We start from the raw sequence: 19,840 nt of genomic DNA, 5'->3' as shown, positions 1-19,840 counted from the left end.
TGAGCCGACTGTCGGCCCCGACCTTGATCTTTTTGCCTTACATACTTAACGCATAATTGCGCCACAAATTTAATAGCTAATTTTATTTTGCCCTCATGTTATGCACTATTTATACATGTTTAATACCCTGTACGCGCTATTTAGATGGCGTTTTCGACCTATATATTTATAGTGGACCAGTCAAGATATCTGCGCCCTTTTTTTCTAACAAATACATTAGCTCCAACAAATCCCATTTATTGCACAACTTAAAATGTTCTAAATCTTGATACTAATTATTTTAAAAATGTGGCTAGGCTTTTGTCATTTGTATGTGTTTATGACCAGGAACTAGGTAACTTCAAAACTTTGCTGAGGGTATCGCTAGTCGAGCACTCGCGACATGAGCATTTTAAATTGTTTCTTATCCGCTTCAGTTTTTGCTCAAGTTCAAATGTTAGTTAGTTATGCTTCACCATAAATAAGACACATAGACTTTTGAGTTTTGTGTGTTTCTGTCTGTTTCTATTTTTTTTTTAAGCAGCCCATCATCGTACAGCAGTCGAGCATGAAAGTCATGTCCGCTCGTAAATTGCTGCTTTTCTATATGCGAATACACATACTCGAATATGCGACTGGTATCTGTAAAAATAGTGCAAAAATTTGTGGCACGAATGTCATAACTCAAATAAAAAAACAACAACAAATTGCAAATGCTAATTAGTTGAACAATTACATAGATTTATTAGATGGACGCCAGCCAGACCAGACGACATATAACAGACCAGACCACGCTTTATCATCCATGTAGATTTTTGTTTAGCATTTCACAATACTCGAACAGCAACGGCTGCTAATTAGTGTTGATTAGTGCAGTTAATAAAAGTGCAGAATGTTTGCCAAGCCGACTAAACTTGATTGTTATATAATTCAACCAGAATGGGAATTATAGAAGATGCCGAATATTTGATACTCTAGGCGAGCCTGTCAGCTATGTGGTAAAAAAATCAAATTTTAAACTAGTATTTACAGAGAGGCTTGACATAGAGCCTTAACTCTCCTAGTTCGCATACCCTGAAATATTTACATTCTTAGTAAGAGCCTAAATTGGCTTGTTGCAAGTAAATTGTAGCATAAGTATCATATCTTAAAAGGTACAAGAGAACGTTACTCATTTCTATCAGCGTTAAAATAGCCTTAATAGGGTATTAAAACTGTCAGTTCTTAGTGAAACAATTTCTAACTTCTTCAAATGCCACTCAAAAAAAAGGTGGTTATAATCAAGCCTCAAACTCCAAAGTCAGCCGGAAATCAGAACCATGTATGGCTGAGAATACGAGAGAATTATGTCAGCATCGTTTTCAACATGCATTCAACTTAATTACATTTAGTCACGCATATTTGATTGGTTTTCAACCGGAGAGCTACAACATTTAGCCCAAGGCTGGCCCACGCCCACATCGAATGGAGTAGAACTTTGCCCCAAAAATCTCTATTATAATTAGTTGCTGAGGCGCAAATAAATTGAATTTTGCACCTGACGTCTAGCGTACTGTAAAATATGAAAGCTGGCAGCAGGAGCCACAGCCAAATGGCCAATGGCCTTTGGTCAATGGCCTAAGCCTGGGCGTAGGACTCGGACTGAGGCTGGACTGCGGTGCCTGGACAACCTTCTGTCTCAGCCTTCAGTAACCGCATTGCATAAAGTAATTAAACTGACATTGAAACTTAGAAGAACATAGAATGCTTCCTGCTTCTGGCTAAACTTCTGGCCAACGCTACCAACTGCCAACTGCCAACTGGCAGACAGGCGAACGAAGACGATGACATTGAGTAATCAGAGTTAGCAATTGCTGGCGTTGCAGCAGAAAATCATGGAATGCAGCCATATCAGTTGGATACGGAGAGAGAGATAGAGTTGATGGGGGGAATACCAGTTTTAGAGTGATGATCCTCTTAATTTATAAGCTAAAAACTAGTAATTATAACTGCGCAACATGCTCGACTGCTCATAATTACAAGGCACTCCACTCACACACATCTCACTCTCTGTACACGTCCTTGTCTTTGGCTTTTGCCAACTTTTGTACTTATGTCATATTAGCTATAAATGTACAACATCTCTTATCCATAAGCCCAATGATTAATGGCCCACAGTTAGCCAAAGAGAACTCCATTGGGTAAATACATTTGTATCTTTATGGGGCCCTTTGCCAGTTGCCGCTTCATTGGCTTCGGGGGTATTCAATTGAATTCTTAATGTTCTGTATGCTTTTTGAGCGGAAAAGCTCAATGTGGTACTTCCGCATGAGCTGACTATGAATTCGTTCAATTAATAAGCACCGTCCTCAAGCAGAATTAAGCAATTAAATTCAAAAACAAACCAAAATTCCCAAATACAAAATAAAAATAAAAAGCAAAGCAAAATTTTAATAATTGTTTAAAATCTTGGCGATCACTTACCCAAATAAGTTCCCAACTAGACAATAATGAAGCTTCACTATTCATCTGAAAGGGAAAAAGGAAAGTTGGATTAATGATTTATCTAATTATAAGAGTACATTATGAGTGTACTTAAGGCTCTAATCACAAGTGCCCTAATCTCGACTCACAACTAATAAACAGTAAACAGTATGTACTTAGATTTATAATGAAAACTATAATAAAAGATAACAATTAGCTCACGTAAAACTGTCTAAAAAGCATATGTAAAAATAGACGACAACCTTTCAAGTGTCATTCTAGCATTAAATACTTATTATCGATAAATTGGTGTCACTTAAATCATAATGTGCTTGAAGGCAAATTATGATATTTAATTAAGCAAAATAAAAAATAAACATAATCTGTGCTCGAATAAATTTAATTACGATTCGTTGTCAATGGTCTTGCCCTGTGCACACTGTATGCTGAAGATCTAATTGGTTTGGTAAATGTATGCAACTGGTGCATCCTGCGCGCATTGACATTGCTGCTTGGTTTGGCTTAGCTCTACATGAATATATACAGTCATGTAAATGACACTGAAATGTCATGCGTAACATGCAAATTTCAAATGCCAAAGCCACTTAGTGGTGGGTCGTTCAGATGGGCCAACAACGCAGCTACATGCGATGCGCAGTCGAGCGGCAAGTGCGTAGAACGCCGCCATGATAGCAAGTTTGTAGCTTAAGTCTTTCGTTTGGTAGGGCTTTTAAATTTTAATTGCGTCTCATTTGTGTCCAAGCACACTCGATTAATCATGCCTTTTCTATTATGATTGTTGTTGCAGACATTGACGAATGCCAAGATCCGGCGATAGCGTCGCGTTGCGTGGAGAATGCCGAATGCTGTAATCTGCCGGCGCATTTCCTGTGCAAGTGCAAGGACGGCTATACGGGAGACGGCGAGGTGCTGTGCACTGACATCGACGAGTGCAGCAATCCGCTGGCCTGTGGCGCCCATGCCCAGTGCATCAATACGCCCGGCAACCACACGTGCGCCTGCCCCGAAGGCTTTGTGGGCAATCCTTATGACGGTTGTCAGGATGTTGATGAATGCGCATATCCGAATGTGTGCGGACCAGGTGCCATATGTACGAATCTCGAGGGCAGTTATCGCTGCAACTGCCCGCCGGGATACGATGGCGATGGACGCGCCGAACAGGGCTGCGTCGATCTGGACGAATGCGCACGCACGCCATGCGGACGCAATGCGGATTGCCTAAATACGGATGGCAGCTTTCGCTGCCTTTGCCCCGATGGCTTCAGCGGTGACCCAATGCACGGGTGCGAAGGTGAGTACGATATATACGCTGAAAAATGTATTATCATATTTGACATATTGCCATCATATTTTGAAAATTTTTGCACTATTGTTTTGGCCGAATACGCACACATGCACTACACCATACACATACATACATGCCACTTGCAACATAAATGCACCGCAATTTGATTCATTAATATTATTAATGCCTAACACGAATAAACGCCAGCAGATGTCGATGAATGCGCCATTAACAATCCATGCGGTTTGGGTGCTCAATGCGTGAACTTGGGCGGTAGCTTTCAATGTCGTTGTCCACTGGGCTTTGTGCTTGAGCATGATCCGCACGCTGAGGCGCCAATGGTGGCCACACCCACACTACAACTGGGCTATGCCGATGGCGATACACTGATAACACCAGCCCCAACATCGGGCGCCGGCTTGGCCTGCCTGGACATCGATGAGTGCAATCAGCCGGATGGTGTGGCCAAATGTGGTACCAATGCCAAGTGCATTAATTTCCCAGGGTCATATCGCTGTCTCTGTCCAAGCGGATTTCAAGGACAGGGCTATTTACACTGCGAGAGTTAGTATTTGCCTGTTTGCATGTTTTGCCAAAAGTCAGAAAGTTCAATTCTCATGAACTGAGAATTTGGCTATCGGCTCAGAGATGAATGCGAGTCAAGATACGTTAGTGTTACATACGATCATAATTAGAATACAAAACAGCAATTTTCTATTATTAAATGAAATTAATTAAATTAAATGTCACTTGATATTGCAATTTCTTACTAATTCAAATTTTTACGTTTAGAATCCTAAATGTTGATTGTTTTGTATTTTGGCTCGCGCCCATCTCTACTTTATATTATAAAGAGCTTCAAAGCTTTGCTTAGGCTTGCAAAACGCAACTTCAATTATGCATGGCTTTTGTAAGCTTTAGCAGTTGCTCTCTACTCTTATATACTCTGTGCTTCCTTTCGCCATATGCTTTCAGCTGCTTTTTTACAAGTATTGAGAGCTTCCAAACCTCGCTTTTATTTCCGCTTTCCCCGACAATATCTTCTATTTCCCAATCCAAACATTTTTTCCCACACCCGCTCCCCCGACTTTCACGCTATAATTTCACATACTTCATAATATTGTATTGTTTGATTTGATTACTAATTTAATTAATTACAATATATTTAACCGCCTCCCTTCTTGACCCGAAAAAAAACGCTACAAAACACGCCAATAAACACGCGTTGCCTGCTCCCCTCAAAAACACGTACCCCTCACCCCTTGCACAACGTGACCGTGAACGTGTGCAGACATCAACGAATGCCAGGATAATCCGTGCGGAGAAAACGCGATATGTACGGACACCGTCGGCAGTTTCGTTTGTTCGTGCAAACCGGACTACACCGGTGATCCGTTCCGCGGCTGCGTGGATATCGATGAATGCGCCGCACTGGATAAGCCATGTGGACAGCATGCGATCTGTGAAAATACCGTACCGGGCTACAATTGCAAATGCCCGCAGGGTTATGATGGAAAGCCCGATCCAAAAGTGGCCTGCGAACAAGTCGATGTGAACATTTTATGTCGCAGCAACTTTGATTGCACAAACAATGCCGAGTGCATTGAGAACCAGTGTTTCTGCTTGGACGGATTCGAGCCCATTGGATCCAGCTGCGTAGACATTGATGAGTGTCGCACTCACGCAGAGGCCTGCGGCCCTCATGCCCAATGCCTGAACACGCCTGGTTCCTATCGATGCGACTGCGAAGCAGGCTACGTGGGCAGCCCTCCGCGAATGGCTTGCAAGCAGCCCTGCGAGGATGTGCACTGTGGTGCTCATGCTTACTGCAAGCCGGATCAGAACGAAGCGTACTGTGTTTGCGAGGATGGATGGACCTATAATCCGAGTGATGTGGCCGCTGGATGCGTGGATATTGATGAGTGCGATGTGTTGCACGGACCCTTTGGTAGCTGTGGCTATAATGCCAGCTGCACCAACACACCAGGTGGCTATAGTTGCGCTTGTCCACCCGGCTTCTCAGGTGATCCACACAGCAAGTGCCTAGATGTGGATGAGTGCCGAGCGGGTGGTAAATGCGGCGCTGGTGCTGATTGTGTTAATATGCCAGGAGGCGGTTACACTTGCCGCTGCCCCGAGGGCACAATTTCAGACCCGGATCCGTCAGTGCGCTGCGTCCCCATCGTTAGCTGCGCCACCAACGAGCAGTGCCCAGGAAATGCCATCTGCGATGAGACCAAACGCTGTCTGTGTCCGGAACCAAATATTGGCAATGATTGTCGACATCCCTGCGAGACGCGCGACTGCGGCGCCCATGCCCAGTGCATGCTGGCCAATGGACAAGCACAGTGCCTCTGCGCGCCAGGCTATACGGGTAATGCAGCATTACCAGGAGGATGCAGTGATATCGACGAGTGCCGCGCCAATCCCTGCGCTGCCAATGCAATTTGCAGCAACACAGCCGGCGGGTATTTGTGCCAATGCCCAGGTGGATCCACTGGTGATGCCTATGGCGAAGGCTGCGCCACAGCCAAGACTGTAGGCTGCTCCGATACCAGTCCGTGTGCCTTAGGCGAAAGCTGTGTTCAGGATACATTTACAGGCAGCAGTGTTTGTATTTGTCGCCAAGGATATGAGCGTAATCCCGAAAGTGGCCAGTGCCAGGATCTTGATGAGTGTGGAGCACAGCGTGCAAAGCCTGCGTGTGGCCTGAATGCACTCTGTAAAAATCTGCCAGGCAGTTACGAGTGTCGCTGTCCACAAGGATATACCGGTAATCCCTTCGTCATGTGCGAGATCTGCAGCAGTCCCGAGTGTCAATGCCAAGCACCGTATAAGCTGCTCGGTAACAGCTGCGTGTTGGCTGGTTGCTCTAGTGGACAGCCATGCCCCAGCGGTGCGGAATGCATTTCTATAGCGGGTGGTGTAAGCTACTGCGCTTGCCCCAAGGGCTACCAAACCCAGCCGGATGGAAGCTGCATAGATGTCAATGAGTGCGAGGAACGTGGTGCTCAGCTATGCGCCTATGGAGCTCAATGCGTCAACCAGCAGGGCGGCTACAGCTGTCACTGCCCCGAGGGCTACCAAGGAGATGCCTACAATGGACTCTGCGCGCCGGCACAGCGGAAATGTGCTGCTGATAAGGAGTGCGCCAGCAATGAAAAATGTATACAGCCAGGCGAATGTGTTTGCCCGCCGCCCTACTTTCTGGATCCACAGGATAACAACAAATGTAAGAGTCCCTGTGAGCGTTTCGCCTGTGGCATCAATGCCAAGTGCACGCCATCCGATCCACCGCAGTGCATGTGCGAAGCGGGATTTAAAGGTGACCCACTGCTCGGATGCACCGATGAAGATGAGTGCGCCCACTTGCCCTGCGCCTATGGTGCCTACTGTGTCAACAAAAAGGGCGGCTACCAATGCGTCTGCCCCAAGGGATTCACCGGTGATCCCTACAAGAGTGGTTGCATACTGGAGAACGGCGTACCAAAGAGTACCTGCCTTAACAACGAAGACTGCGCTAGCAATCTAGCCTGTCTGGATGGCAGCTGTCTCAGTCCCTGCGCCAGTCTGCTATGTGGCTCCAACGCCTATTGCGAGACGGAACAGCATGCAGGCTGGTGCCGCTGTCGTGTAGGTTTCGTCAAGAATGCCGATGGCGATTGTGTATCGCAGTGCCAGGATATAATCTGCGGTGATGGCGCGCTTTGCATACCCACCAGCGAGGGACCCACATGCAAGTGCCCACAGGGCTACTTAGGCAATCCCTTCCCGGGCGGAAGCTGCAGCACTGATCAGTGCACTGCCTCTAGACCCTGCGATGAGCGTCAGATCTGTATTAATGGACGCTGTAAGGAACGTTGCGAGGGCGTTGTCTGTGGCATTGGCGCCACCTGCGATAAGAACAACGGTAAATGTGTCTGTGAGCCTAACTTTGTGGGCAATCCTGATCTGCTATGCATGCCACCCATCGAACAAGCCAAATGCTCACCAAACTGCGGCGAAAATGCGCATTGCGAGTATGGACTAGGCCAGAGCCGTTGCGCCTGTAACCCAGGCACCTTTGGTAATCCCTACGAGGGATGCGGCGCCCAGAAAAAGAACGTCTGCCAACCAAACAGCTGCGGACCGAATGCCGAGTGCCGTGGTGCGGATAATCAGATTACATGCATATGTCCACAAGGATTTAACGGTAACCCCTATGTGGGCTGCCAGGATGTGGACGAGTGCGTCAACAAGCCGTGCGGTCTAAACGCTGCCTGCCTTAACACAGCGGGTAGCTTTGAGTGTCTCTGTCTATCCGGCCATGCCGGCAATCCATACAGCAGCTGCCAGCCTATTGAGAGCAAGTTCTGTCAGGATGCTAACCAGTGTCAGTGCAGCGAGCGCGTAGAATGCCCCGATGGCTACAGCTGTCAAGGTGGCCAGTGCAAGAATCTATGCTCCAACACAGCGTGTGGGCCGCGTGCAATTTGCGACGCAGGCAAATGTTTGTGCCCGCTGGGCTATGTGGGAGATCCGCTTGACCTGAGCCAAGGCTGCAGTATACGCGGCCAGTGCGGCAACGATGCGGACTGCCGCCACACGGAGATCTGCTTCCAGCTGGGTAAGGGCTTGCGCAAGTGCGTGGATGCCTGTTCCAAGATTCAATGCGGTCCCAATGCGCTGTGTGTGGCTGATGATCATCGTTCCTCCTGCATTTGCGCCGACGGATACTTTGGAAATCCGAGCAATCTACAAGTAGGCTGCCAGCCGGAACGCAAGGTTCCCGATCTTGAAAATAAATGCAAGACAGACAAGGATTGCAAACGTGGTTTTGGCTGTCAAACAGATGCACTAGGCAGTCGCGAGTGCATTAATTTGTGCTCCAACGTTGTCTGTGGTCCCAACGAACTTTGCAAGATCAATCCAGCCGGACACGCCATTTGCAACTGTGCGGATAGCTTCGTATGGAATCCAGTTGTCTCATCATGCGAGAAGCCTTCGCTACCCGACTGCACCAGTGATGAGAACTGCCCAGATGGCTCCGCTTGCCGCCCTGACGTACTAGGTGTGCTAAAGTGTGTTGCCATCTGCGATGCGTTCACTTGTCCGGCCAACTCAATTTGCGTTGCCCGCCATCATCAAGGACGATGTGATTGCCTAAGTGGATTTGTGGGAAATCCCAACGATCGCAATGGCTGCCAGTTGGAGCGCAAGCATCAGTGCCGTAGTAATGCTGAATGTCCCGAATCGGAAGCGTGCATTAAGGACGAATCCACGCAGTCGCTGAGCTGTCGTTCCGCTTGTGACAGCGTTAAATGTGGACCACGTGCCGTTTGTATCACGAACAATCATCAGGCACAGTGCCAGTGTCCACCAGGCCCCTACGCAGGTGATCCGTACGATCCCTTTAACGGCTGCCAGAGCGTGCCCTGCGTCTACAACCATGATTGTCCAACTAATCAAATGTGCAACCGCATGACGCACACCTGCTACGATGTGTGCGATGAGGAATCCTGCGGAGAAAATGCTATTTGCCTGGCCGAAGATCATCGCGCCGTCTGTCAGTGTCCGCCCGGCTACCGTGGAAACCCACTGCCTGAGGTAGCTTGCGTTAAGCAAAATGGCTGTGCGCCTGGCAGCTGCCATCCCACGGCAATATGTGAGGTCACGCCCGATGGCGCCAGCTGCAAGTGCCCACCCCTATTTGTGGGCGAGCCTGAGCCCAATTCCAGGGGCTGCCGTCCAGATGGACAGTGCCCCAATGGCGATGCTGACTGCCCGGTAAATACAATCTGCGCTGGAGGGCGCTGTCTAAATCCCTGCGATAATGCCTGTGGAGCCAATGCGGACTGCAAGGTGGTCAATCGGAAGGCGGTTTGCAGCTGTCCGCTGCGATTCCAGCCTATCTCCGACTCTGCAAAGAACGGCTGCGCACGTAGTGCGTCCAAGTGTCTCACAGACGTCGATTGTGGAGGAGAACTGTGCTACAATGGCCAGTGCCGCGTGGCATGCCGTAACACACAGGACTGCTCTGATGGTGAGAGCTGCTTGGGAAATGTTTGCGTTGTGGCCTGCCTGGATCATAGCCAGTGCGCCAAGGGCTTGGCCTGTATGGAGGGTCACTGCGCCATCGGCTGTCGCAGCAACAAGGAGTGCAAGCAGGAGCAGTCGTGCATTGGTAACAAGTGCATGGATCCTTGTCAATCAAGCACCAGCTGCGGACCCAATGCGCTCTGTAGCATTGCCCAGCATCGCAGTCAATGCACCTGCCCGGATGGCTTCGAGGGCAACCCAACACCCGAACAAGGTTGCGTGCGGGTGCCCTCTCCCTGTCTCGCCAGTAACCAGTGTCCGAGCGGTCATATGTGCATTGGCAATCAGTGTAATCTGCCCTGCACCAAGACCTCCGCCTGCGCCGTGGGAGAACGATGCTACCAGCAGGTCTGCAGAAAGGTCTGCTACACCAGCAACAATTGTCTGGCGGGCGAGATCTGCAACAGCGATCGCACCTGCCAGCCTGGCTGCGAATCGGATGCGGATTGTCCACCTACCGAGCTATGTTTAAGTGGAAAGTGCAAATGCGCCAATGGATTTATTGGCACGCCCTTCGGATGCTCGGATATTGATGAGTGCACGGAACAGCCATGCCATGCCACCGCGAAATGTGAAAATGTGCCTGGCTCTTATCGTTGCGTCTGTCCGGAGGGCACCGTTGGAGATGGTTACACACAACTGGGTTGCACAAAGCCGAGAGAGTGCAACAAGCCTGACGACTGCGCCAATAGCTTGTCCTGTATTCATGGCAAGTGCACGGATCCTTGTTTGCACACGGTATGTGGAGCCAATGCGCAATGCCAAGCGGAAGCCCATGAGTCAGTGTGCACCTGTCCTGCTGGCTATCTGGGAGATCCCAATGACACCGGTGTCGGTTGTTTTAAAGTAGAGTGTATTGATCATGTGGACTGCGCAAGTGATCGAGCCTGTGATGCAGAGACTAACCGCTGTATTAAGCCATGTGACCTAATCAGCTGCGGTAAGGGCAGCTGTCAGGTGTCAGATCACAAAGCCGTATGTGAATGTAACGAAGGCTACCAGCTTATCAATGAAGCTTGTGAGGATATCAACGAGTGCTTACACCAGCCTTGTCATAGCACAGCTTTCTGCGACAATCTGCCCGGCAGCTTCAACTGTAAGTGCCCCGAGGGACTAATTGGTGATCCTCTGCAGGCGGGCTGTCGCGATCCAAGCGAATGCCTCAGCGATGCTGACTGCCCGACCACGGCCAGCTGCCAGAACTCCCGATGCCGTAGTCCTTGTGAGCGCCAAAACGCTTGTGGGCTAAATGCAAATTGCTTAGCCCAGTCTCACAATGCCATTTGCAGCTGTCCTGCCAACTCGCGTGGTGATCCGCAAGTAGAATGCGTGCACATCGAGTGCGCCGACAATGGCGACTGTGGCGCTGATAAGGCCTGCCTAGATGCCAAGTGTATTGATCCCTGCTCGCTCCCGAATGCCTGTGGTGCGCTGGCTCGATGTTCGGTGCAGAATCATATTGGTGTCTGTGCGTGCGAGTCGGGCAGCACTGGAGATGCTAAACAAGGCTGTGTGCCGCTTCAATACTGCCAACAGGACACTCAGTGTCCACAGGGCAGCATCTGTGCGCACGGAATATGCAGTCCTTTATGCAGCAGTAATCGCGATTGTATTTCGGAGCAGCTATGTCTGCAGGGCGTCTGCAAGAGCACCTGCAAGACGAACACCACCTGTCCACAGTTCCAGTTCTGCCAAAACAACATTTGCGTCAAAGAGATGGAGTGCAGTGTTAATAGCGACTGCGGCGAGGATGAAACTTGCCTTGTCGATGCCTACGGACGTGCTCGATGTGAATCTGTCTGCCTTGGACGCTCTGCTTGTGGACGCAACGCGGAATGCATTGCGCGCTCCCATGAGCCCGACTGCATATGCAAGGAGGGTTTCTTTGGGGATGCCCGTTCTGGCTGCCGCAAAATCGAGTGCAGCACTGATGCTGACTGTTCCAACGATAAAAGCTGCGACAATCATATGTGCAAGATCGCCTGCTTGATTGGTCAGCCGTGCGGAGAGAATGCACTTTGCACTACCGAGAATCATCATCAGGTGTGCCACTGTCAGCCCGGATTCAGTGGCGATCCGCGCATCCGTTGTGATATCATTGACTTTTGTAAGGACGCGCCGTGCGGACCCGGCGCCCGTTGTCGCAATTCGCGTGGTTCCTACAAATGCACCTGTCCACCTGGTCTCGTCGGCGATCCCTACAACGAGGGTTGCCGCAGCTCCGTCGAGTGCGAGACGCACGACGATTGTCCCCCGCATGCCGCATGTACCAAGACTAACGGAGTACCCAAATGCCAGGATGTGTGCGCTCAGCTGCAGTGTGGCCCCAATGCGGAATGTGTTCCGAAAGGTCATGTGGCGCACTGTGCATGTCGCAATGGCTACGACGGCCAACCCGCTGACCGGCTGGCCGGTTGCAAGCCATTGCCAATGCCCTGCCAAATCACTAGCGATTGTCCCACCAACACATACTGCTCAGAAAGCGTATGTAAACGTAAGTACTAACACCAAACACCAACCCGAGCACAAACCCGAGTGGCTAAAACCGACTACTAGACATTTACCAGCTACCAACTACCCACAAACTTAATTAACTAATTACACACTTACAAACTAGCACAAATATTTGTTGTGGGTTGTGTTTATAGTCAAAAGATATGCATACAAGGCCAGCTTAGCGAAGAATCTCTTCTTCCTGAGCAGGCGTTGAGCATAATAAGCCATTGGCTTAAGACTCAATACTGCAGCAACTGCAAGAGCTACTCTCGCAGCTCTGGTCTAACTTTGGACTGGCTTTGATCACAGTGCTACCCGTAGCATAGACTAACTGTAAACTAAACAACAATATATACACACGACAACAACACCACACGTACAAGGCAAGACCGTAACGCCAACCAAAAGCTAGGCAGCTAAATCCAATTATATCTTTGCTAATTCTATCGAATCTACCAACAGCTGCCTGTTTGCTTGACACCGAGTGTGCTCCATCGGAAGTGTGTCAGGGCGGTCAATGCTTTGACCCCTGTCAGCAACCGCAGGCATGTGGCCAGAATGCCGAATGCCTGATGCTGAGCCATGTGAAACAGTGCCATTGCCCGGAGGGCTTTACTGGCGACGCAGCCAAGGAATGCGTGCGTGTGCCGGTGGCCTGCGATGGTGACTGTGCGCCTGGTTACACCTGCCGCGACTCAATGTGCCTGCCCATCTGTCACAATGATCTGGAGTGCGCCTCCAATGAAAAGTGCCTGCGTGGCAACTGCATGTGTAAGTAGTTTCTAACCGACGAAGTATTCTCCTTTAATTTTCATCTTTCTCTAGTAACCTGCCGTGTCGACAACGACTGCTTCCTGGGCCATGTGTGCCTGCATAACAAGTGCGTCTATGGCTGTCACGTGGATGACGATTGCAGCGCTTCCGAATCCTGTCGCAACGATAAGTGCGTCAATCCCTGCGTTGAGAATCCTTGCGGACCCAACGCCGTATGCTCGGTGTCAAATCATCGCGCCAGCTGCAGTTGTCTGGACAATATGGTGCCCAACCCCACACCCCAGGTGGGTTGTGTGCGAACGCCCCCTCTGGAGTGCCATGAGAACCGCGACTGCAACAATGGGCTGGCCTGTTTTGAGTCCGTTTGTCGTCCACTGTGTGCCGACGATGCCGGCTGCCTGACCAATGAGCGTTGCCAACAGGGTGTCTGCAAGCCGCTCTGCCGCCATGATAACGAGTGTGCCAATGGAGAGCTGTGTCTGGGACTTAACTGCGTCACGGGCTGCCGCTCCGACCAAGGCTGCCCCAATCATTTGGCCTGCATTGGCCAGCAATGCGTAGATCCCTGCTCGGAGCCCACTGCATGCGGCACTAATGCACTTTGCCAGGCCATCGACCATCGAAAGCAATGTAGCTGCCCCGAGGGACTCAGTGGCAATGCCAACGTGGCATGCAAGGCGCCACGCACTGCCTGTGGTCGCAACGAGGACTGCGATGCAAATCAGCTCTGCTATGCAGGCAGTTGCCAGGGAAAATGCCGTAACGATCAGAACTGCCTCTCGGATGAACGCTGTATGCGCGGCACATGTCGCACCGTGTGCAACACGGATAGCGCCTGTGCTCAAGGTCAGATCTGTGAGAATCGCGTATGCCAAACGGGATGCCGCAACGATCTCAGCTGCGCTAGCGAAGAGGCTTGCGTTAATAAGAAGTGCCAAAATCCCTGCCAAGCACCTGGCCAGTGCGGGCAATGCGCTGAATGCCTTGTCATCAATCACGGTGTCCAGTGCCAGTGTCCAGCTTCATTCATTGGCGATGGCCTAACCGGCTGTCAGCTACCGCCCGAGCGTTGTCATCCAGGTTGTGAATGTGACGAAAGCGGCGCCTATTGCGCCGCAAAATGCAGCCGCACTGAGGACTGCGACTGTGGACAGCAGTGCGCACGCGGCAAGTGCCGCAACAAGTGCGGCGCCAAGCGTCAGTGTCCGCTGGGACAGCTGTGCGAGCGCGGTGCCTGCATTGCCGGCTGCAAGTCGAATGGAGACTGTGCTGCTGACCAGAGCTGCCTTAATGGCAAATGCGTTGATCCCTGTGCCGATGACAGGGCCTGTGGTCGCAATGCGCTGTGCACAGTGTCCGAGCATCGTATGCTATGCTACTGCCCTGATGGCTATGAGGGCGAACCAAGCAAGGAGTGTGTACAGTTCGAGTGTCGACAGGATAACGACTGCGAGTCGAGTAAGCGCTGCGATCAGGGCAAGTGTCGGAATCCATGCCTCGAGTTTGGAGCCTGTGGCACAAATGCGCAATGTCGTGTGGTCAATCGTAAAGCCCAATGCTCATGCCCACCAGACTTCTTTGGCAATCCCGCCAGCGAATGTCAGCCACTAGATGGCGGCTGCTCGAACAATCCTTGCGGCGTGAATTCCAAGTGCATTGAGCTACCCGGAGGCTACGAATGTGCCTGCATGGATGGCTGCATGGGCGATGCCCACAAGGGTTGTCTATGCGAAGGTACATTGGTTAATGCTTGTCATGAACAACCCTGCGGTCTAAATGCCGCCTGTCGTGTTCTAAGCAACGATCAGGCCGAATGTTACTGCCCCGAGGACTTCCCCAACGGCGATGCCTATGTGCACTGTAAGTGACTTAATATTTAAAACGGGTTGGTTATAAAAACATACATCCCATGCTTCCAGGCCATTTGACCCCACCAAAAGAGGACTGCCGCACGCGAGGCTGTGATATTGGTGACTGTGTGCGCCAAGGCTATGATTATGTCTGCCAGCAGGGTAAGTGGCCCAAGTCTACATTATTTATAATACCTTTAGTAGCTAGAATACAGCTAATTCTAATAATGTTAGCCAGCGTTTCCGACAAAGTTATCGTTGGTTAATATACTATATTTCATTGGAGTAATCAGTTAGCGTTATTATCGTTTATTGTTGCCGTTATTATTGACATACATATAACTGGAGTTCAGTCAGTAACAAAAACCGATATTGTTGTTATAATATGTATTTGGTTTGATTATCTAGCTATGAGTTGTTTATAAAAACTTTAAAACCAGCTAATTTCACTAATTTAACAGCTTTTACAGCTGCCACAAAAAACTTAATTCAAAGTTCCAGTGTAGTGTGTGTTTTAATAATGATAAATTAAATTAATGAAATTATTAATTAAAAATTTAACAACCTATACACATGTTCCAAGTTTTCAAGTGTAAAAGATTTTTTTAATCAAATCCCCGCGCACAATAGACACACACACACACACACATATATACCCACTAGTACAAGAAACACAAACAAAACACAGCTACACAACTCAAATGCAATTATTTAAAACAGTTTCTTTAAAATAAAAACTAAATAGTTATAATTTCAACACACTTGCTTAAAAGTGAGTGATAGTTTTTAAGGAAGGTTTCCATATGATAATCATATATAAGTATTTTATGACATTCTACCCACCACTGCTAAGATCAACGCATATGGGAGATCGTGGAATGTTGCTGTCGCTATCGCGGTTACCCAATCTGTGCTTAGAATTCATTTATGAAACCCCATTTTTCGCAAAATAACTGCAGCAAAACTTTATATTAATAATATAAGCAAATTTTGATTAACTATACGGAAAACATTAAAAACGACATTTAGTGCATTTTTCAACTTTCGTTTCGTTAAACTTTGGCAGCCCAATTTCATAAAGCTTTAAGGCTTGCGATTATCATTTAGCATTCATTTAGCATATACTCAACGCCTTAGACACATAATTTCGTATAATTGGCTTTTAATAACCCATATTTTGGAGTGTTGCATGTGGCAACACACCCAGCTCCGCGGCATACATCACCTTAGGTTTATGAAATCGTTTAACGCACAGATCAGTAGACAAGTTGGTTCATCTTTAATAAATATCGTATAGTGTTAATATCGAATGCCGCGATAGCGATATGTAGCCCTTAATCACAGCCGAAACCGGGCACTAAAAGTGCAGAAAGAACAACAAACAACAACACTAAATGCAACGCTTATTATAAAGAAATAATTAAAAAAAAAAAAACAATAAATCCTAGACACATCCTTGCTACCCACGGTAAACAAAATATTATCATCGATATCCTTGCTCCCGTTAATCCCATCCTGTGACTCCTATGCTCTATCCGACCGACCCCAAAATGTACCCTATAAAATAAACCAACATTGTTATCCATTATTTTGCCCCCTGCGCCATTCTGTCGTTTCCTTCGCTAAAACAACAAACAAATACAAAAAATTTTACAAATCTATTATTACATTTCTCGAATGAACAAAGTCTCAGATTGGGAACTGTGGACGGGACAATTCTCACACATGGTTCACATATGCTTAAAGTCAATTTTTGTTATTGTCAGTTCAAGTGTACTATAGTACTGAATATAAGTCTCATAAAATCGTATGTATAGATAAATTACAACTACTACTTTTCAATTCATTTCTCAAAGCAAGTCTTACAATATTTGCATTAACCGAAGATAAGGCCGTTCATTTTTGTACAAAACTCCTAAATTACTTGTAAATTTTAAGATCCATGCTCTGATTGCTTCTACCGCCTACATAGCACACTTTAGCTCGTCTATTGGTTGAAAATCGCTTCCGAACAGATGCAAATCTTTAAAAAACAACAACAAAAACTGTAACTAAATTTAACTAACACTGCAAATATATTTTGGTAAATTTGACTAGTCTTTAAGTTGTATATACAGAAATTTGTATATGTGATTAATCACAAATGTACATACATGCGTATACAAATGTGCCGTGTCTTTGCGGCCGTCCAACTAACCCAAAAGAATAAATATAAAACAACCTGTAAATATTTAAATACCAAATTTATCAATTGTGAATTTGAATAACATATCATAAAAAATAAATCCAGTAAATCTACCTAACTACTTTAACGTACTTTTCCAAATTGTACTTATCGATTTTCTACTACTTTCCGCTAATATCGCTTTAGTCAAACGTTGTACCTTCTAGACCTTGCAGTTTGATATATATCATTCGTATGCCTGCGTTCAGTTTTTCTACCTATCTCGCTAATTTCGTCTTATTCTATATCTCTCTTCCTACCTTTATCATGCCTTATTCACTCACCCAATCAATCACCAATAACGTGTCTCTCGTGAGGGCAGAGCGCATGTGTTGGATGTCGTGTAATTTTTACCATAACTCAAGAAATATATGAAAATCTTCGCTTTAGACCAAAGAGATCATTGCTAAAAAAAAGAAAAAAAAACAATAAACATGTCCATATATAAAAATGCAAATAATTGGGCAAATCAAGCGCAAATCTCTCTATCTCTACACCAGTATAAACACACTCGTTATATAATAATTGGTTATTCATCAAGGATTGTAACTATTGCTCACTCGATCTTATTATTATCTATAAGGCTGCTCGCTCGCTCGTTTGCCCGCTGCTCGAAGACTTACCAAATTCATACCAACCAACAAAAGCAATTAATCACCATACCAATCAAATAAAGCAACCTATTATACAATTATATATACATATTTGATAATTTAAGCTTCAAGCTTTTATAGAAGCTTATTAGAAGCAACCTGAAATAATGTGAGATGTTCCCTTCACAGTTCTGCAATTTGATGTTGACATTGACAACAAATCTTAAACAGTGTCTACTAAAACTTTTGCTCCCTACTTTTAAGATCAATAACTGCACCCAACTGAATATAATTTATCTAAAATTTTTTTTCTGATTTCTTTTACAATTTCTTTAGTCTTTTTCTGATAACAATTCGTTAAAGACCCCCAATATATATTTAATTACTTTAACAAATCCTGTGCACAATACCCAAATCCAAACTCAAAACCACAGCAATCCCACTGACATATTTCTGAACACACACCCCCAAACCCCCACCACAAACATAGTACTCAAAACAAAACCAAATCAAACCGAACCAAACAAAAAAAAATCAATCGAAACAACCAACACTGGATTATACTATTAATATATTGATTTGTTTAAGTTTTTCTATTTTTGTTTTTAGAAAATATTAGCATTAAGTTTCTTATCTGACCCCACGTTTGCATACCATTTTGTCTGTTTACACTACGTACCCCTCCCCCACACTTCAACCGAAACACACTCGCTTGTCTGTCTAATTCCAACAACTAAATCTAAATGATTTCGATTTTGCACTCTTACTTAAATGAACTTCAATGTTTCGTAATTTAAACAATGCAAAAAAAAAAAAAAAACAGCAAACAACAAGTACATTTTTTAGGATACCTCTATCGTATATGCCACCGAATAGTTGAGTGATCCCAACGATTAACATAGTATAAACAACCAACAACCTGTCTATCTCTCTCTCTCTCTCTCGTTCTTCGCTGCCGCTGTAACGTTACGTTTTAGACACCGATCAATGCTACTCAGATACGGATTGTCCCAGTGAGAAATCATGCCTGCAAGGACACTGCACCGATCCTTGTACAATGCGTGGCGCGTGTGGCATAAATGCGCTATGTCAGACAGTGCTGCATCGTCCGCGGTGCTCCTGTCCCAGCTGTCACATAGGTCGACCCGAGGTCGAGTGCAAGCCGGATCCGAAATGTGTGCCAGAAGACACAGACCCCAAGACAAAGGAGCAAATACCATGCGCCAGTGATGCCGAGTGTCCAGAAACCTTACAGTGCGGTCAATTCGGCCAATGCACAGATCCTTGCAACAATCCCCTATTTATTTGTGAGAGTAATAAGAAGTGTGAGACACGTCGCCACCAGCCCGTTTGCATATGCAAATCAGGCTTTATTGTCAATGAGTATGGTGAATTGACCTGTGCACCGGATAAGCGCGAATGCTATCGCGATGATGACTGTGCCTCGAATATGGCCTGCACGGATGGCAAGTGTCGAAACCCGTGTATAGTGCCACTGGGCCGTGCCCCTATTTGTGCCGAAAATAAATCATGTGAGGTACAAGATCATAAGCCTGTATGTATTTGCATGCGCGATTGCCAGCCATCGATATCAATATGTTTGCGTGATGCTGGCTGTCCAGCGGGCTTGGCCTGTCGTAATTATCAGTGCGTCGATCCGTGCAAGTTTGCCACGTGCGCATCCAACTCGCCATGCATTGTCGAGGATCATAAGCCGATATGTAAATTCTGCCCAACTGGATTTATAGCCGATGCCAAATACGGATGTCAAAAAGGTAAAGCACAAACGTACTCTCTCTCACAACTCTGTCAAGTGAAAGTACCTTATGTCTCTGTCTCGTTTATCGTTTATCTCTGTTTCCTGCCTCTCACACGCTCTCACCTTTTGCTAGATCTGTCTTATTGTCTGTCCCCTCAACAACAAGCACACACACAAACTATTACTTGGCGAAATATATTGACCGAAGCCAATACTCCAAATTTCGTGCCTTGTCAATTTATTTCCCGATATATTGTGTAAATGTATATAAAAGTGAGGAATTAACAATCTGTTCTCGTATTAAGCTTTCGCCTGACT

General features: G+C 46.9%; 1 protein-coding gene across 10 annotated transcripts in view; it reads left to right on the top strand.

The window, feature by feature from the left end:
• dpy (fibrillin-like protein dumpy) overlaps positions 1-19,840 on the top strand; it is a 116,808-nt gene that overhangs the window by 27,582 nt on the left and 69,386 nt on the right. For 5 of the 10 annotated variants that reach the window (XM_032438289.2, XM_032438291.2, XM_032438290.2 and 2 more), the window contains exons 6-12: positions 3,251-3,754; positions 3,959-4,312; positions 5,040-12,320; positions 12,785-13,093; positions 13,148-14,956; positions 15,016-15,108; positions 18,741-19,538. In XM_032438289.2, the coding sequence (XP_032294180.1) occupies positions 3,251-3,754; positions 3,959-4,312; positions 5,040-12,320; positions 12,785-13,093; positions 13,148-14,956; positions 15,016-15,108; positions 18,741-19,538 (11,148 nt within the window). Of the gene's footprint in view, positions 1-3,250; positions 3,755-3,955; positions 4,313-5,039; positions 12,321-12,784; positions 13,094-13,147; positions 14,957-15,015; positions 15,109-18,740; positions 19,539-19,840 lie in introns of all 10 variants that reach the window. The other 5 variants (XM_070209082.1, XM_070209083.1, XM_070209081.1 and 2 more) reach the window with 2 other exon arrangements.

The sequence above is a fragment of the Drosophila virilis genome, chromosome 4, assembly GCF_030788295.1.
Source record: "Drosophila virilis strain 15010-1051.87 chromosome 4, Dvir_AGI_RSII-ME, whole genome shotgun sequence".
NCBI lineage: Eukaryota > Metazoa > Arthropoda > Insecta > Diptera > Drosophilidae > Drosophila > Drosophila virilis.
This window is presented reverse-complemented; position numbering and strand designations above follow the sequence as displayed.